Here is a 1,980-nt window from a genome sequence, read left to right on the forward strand (position 1 = left end):
GTATGAGCCTTTAAATGTGTAACATAACTTGATTTATAAGCAAAAAGTTTGTTACAGTAGTCACATTTGTACAGTTCTTCACCAGAATGGATCATTTTATGAGTTTTAAGTGTCAGTTTTCTTGTAAAACATTTATTGCATATATCGCACTTGAACGATTTGTCCCCAGTATGAGTCCTTAAATGTAAAACAAAACTTGATTTACAGGCAAAACCTTTCTTACAGTGATCACATTTGTATGGTTTTTCCCCAGTATGAATCATTATATGTTGCTGGAGATGACTATTTCTTGTAAAACGTTTATGGCAAATATCACACTTGTACGGTTTCTCTCTAGTATGAGTCTTTAAATGCTGAATACAATTTCATTCATAAGTAAAAAATTTGTTACAGTGATCACATTTGTATGGTCTCTCTCCAGTATTAGTAATTAAATGTTTATTACAACTTGCTTTAGACTTAAAAGATTCATTACATTGTTCACATTTGAATGGCTTCTCTTTAGTATGAGTTATTTTATGAAACGTAAAACTGCAAATATCACACTTGGATGGACAAGTATCTACATTCACCCCATTAGGTGTATTCTGCACACATCTTGCTTGACCTATACCAGTAGGCTGCAACACTACAGGTCCTATGACCAACTCATCTTTGATTTCATGACCAGCATACAGATCCAGCTCCTTCTTAATGTGTTCTTGCCCATCACCAACTTGCATAGATTTTGCTTGAGCAACAGCAGGAGGCTGCAATACCATTGGGCCTACAACCATCTCTCTCATCTCTTCACCAGAATGAGTCATTTTATGAGTTTTAAGAGTCAGTTTTCTTGTAAAACATGTATTGTAAGGTCTTTCTCCAGTATGAGTCTTTAAATGTTTAACAATACATGATTTATAGGCAAAACATTTGTTACAGTGGTCACATTTGTATGGTTTTTCGCCAGTGTGGGTCATAATATGAAATTTAAGCGTCCGATTTGTTGTAAAACATTTACTGCATGAATCACACTTGTACGGTTTTTCTCCAGTATGAGATCGAAAATGTATAGCAAAGCTTGATTTATAGGCAAAATATTTGTTACAGTAATCACATTTGTACTGTTTTTCCCCAGTATGAGTCCTTAAATGTCTATTAATGTGTGATTTGTAGGCAAAAAGTTTGTTACAGTGATCACATTTGTATGATTTTTCCTCAGTATGGAGCATTACATGACGCTGGAAATGCCTGTTTCTTGCAAAACTTTTATTGCATATATCACACTTATATGGTTTTTCCCCAATATGAGTCTTCAAATGGGTCACTTTATGAATTTTAAGTGTCCGATTTGCTGTAAAACATTTATTGCATATGTCACACCTGTATGATCTTTCTCCAGTGTGAGTCTTTAAATGTGAAACAAAATTTGATTTATGGACAAAAAATTTGTTACAGCCGCCACATTTGTATGGCTTTTCAGCAGAATGGGTCAATTTATGACTTTCAAGTTTCTGTTCTCTTGTAAAACTTTTATTGCATATATCACACTTATATGAGTGAGTATCAACATTCAAGCCATCAGATGTTTTCTGCACAAATTTTTCTTGAGCTAAATCAACAGGCTGCACTACTGGTCCTATGACCAACTCGTCCTTGATTTCATGATCTGCATACAGATCCAACTCTACTTTCTTCTTTTGTTTGTCTTCCACAACACCATCGGACTCTTGTTTGATGTAAAAATTCCTATGTAAATCCATTGGGCTGTTTTCTAATTTGGTTGTCTCCTCCTTAACATTCATAACATCTTGTAGGTCTGTGTATGACATTGTTGGCTGTTGTAGATAATTATAATTCTACTTTTATTTACTCTATTCTATTCTAAATTTAAGTGTCTGTCTTCTCTTGAAGAATTTTGCCAATTCTTGTCAAAGGGAGTTACACTTTTTTTTTCTTTAATGTTTAATTAATTAACACTGCTCTTTTGTCTATTCCGAT

The 1,980-nt window shown here is 33.8% G+C and overlaps 1 protein-coding gene across 1 annotated transcript; it reads right to left on the reverse strand.

Moving 5' to 3' along the window:
- Nucleotides 1-242: 242 nt before the first annotated feature.
- Nucleotides 243-1,815, reverse strand: LOC113233702 (zinc finger protein 184-like). Its single transcript, XM_026468882.1, has one exon. The coding sequence runs from the start codon at nt 1,809-1,811 to the stop codon at nt 366-368; it is 1,446 nt and encodes a 481-aa protein (XP_026324667.1). The 5' UTR covers nt 1,812-1,815; the 3' UTR covers nt 243-365.
- Nucleotides 1,816-1,980: the final 165 nt, after the last annotated feature.

This window comes from Hyposmocoma kahamanoa, unplaced genomic scaffold, assembly GCF_003589595.1.
Source record: "Hyposmocoma kahamanoa isolate Upper Pololo Valley unplaced genomic scaffold, ASM358959v1 79191, whole genome shotgun sequence".
NCBI classification, from domain to species: domain Eukaryota; kingdom Metazoa; phylum Arthropoda; class Insecta; order Lepidoptera; family Cosmopterigidae; genus Hyposmocoma; species Hyposmocoma kahamanoa.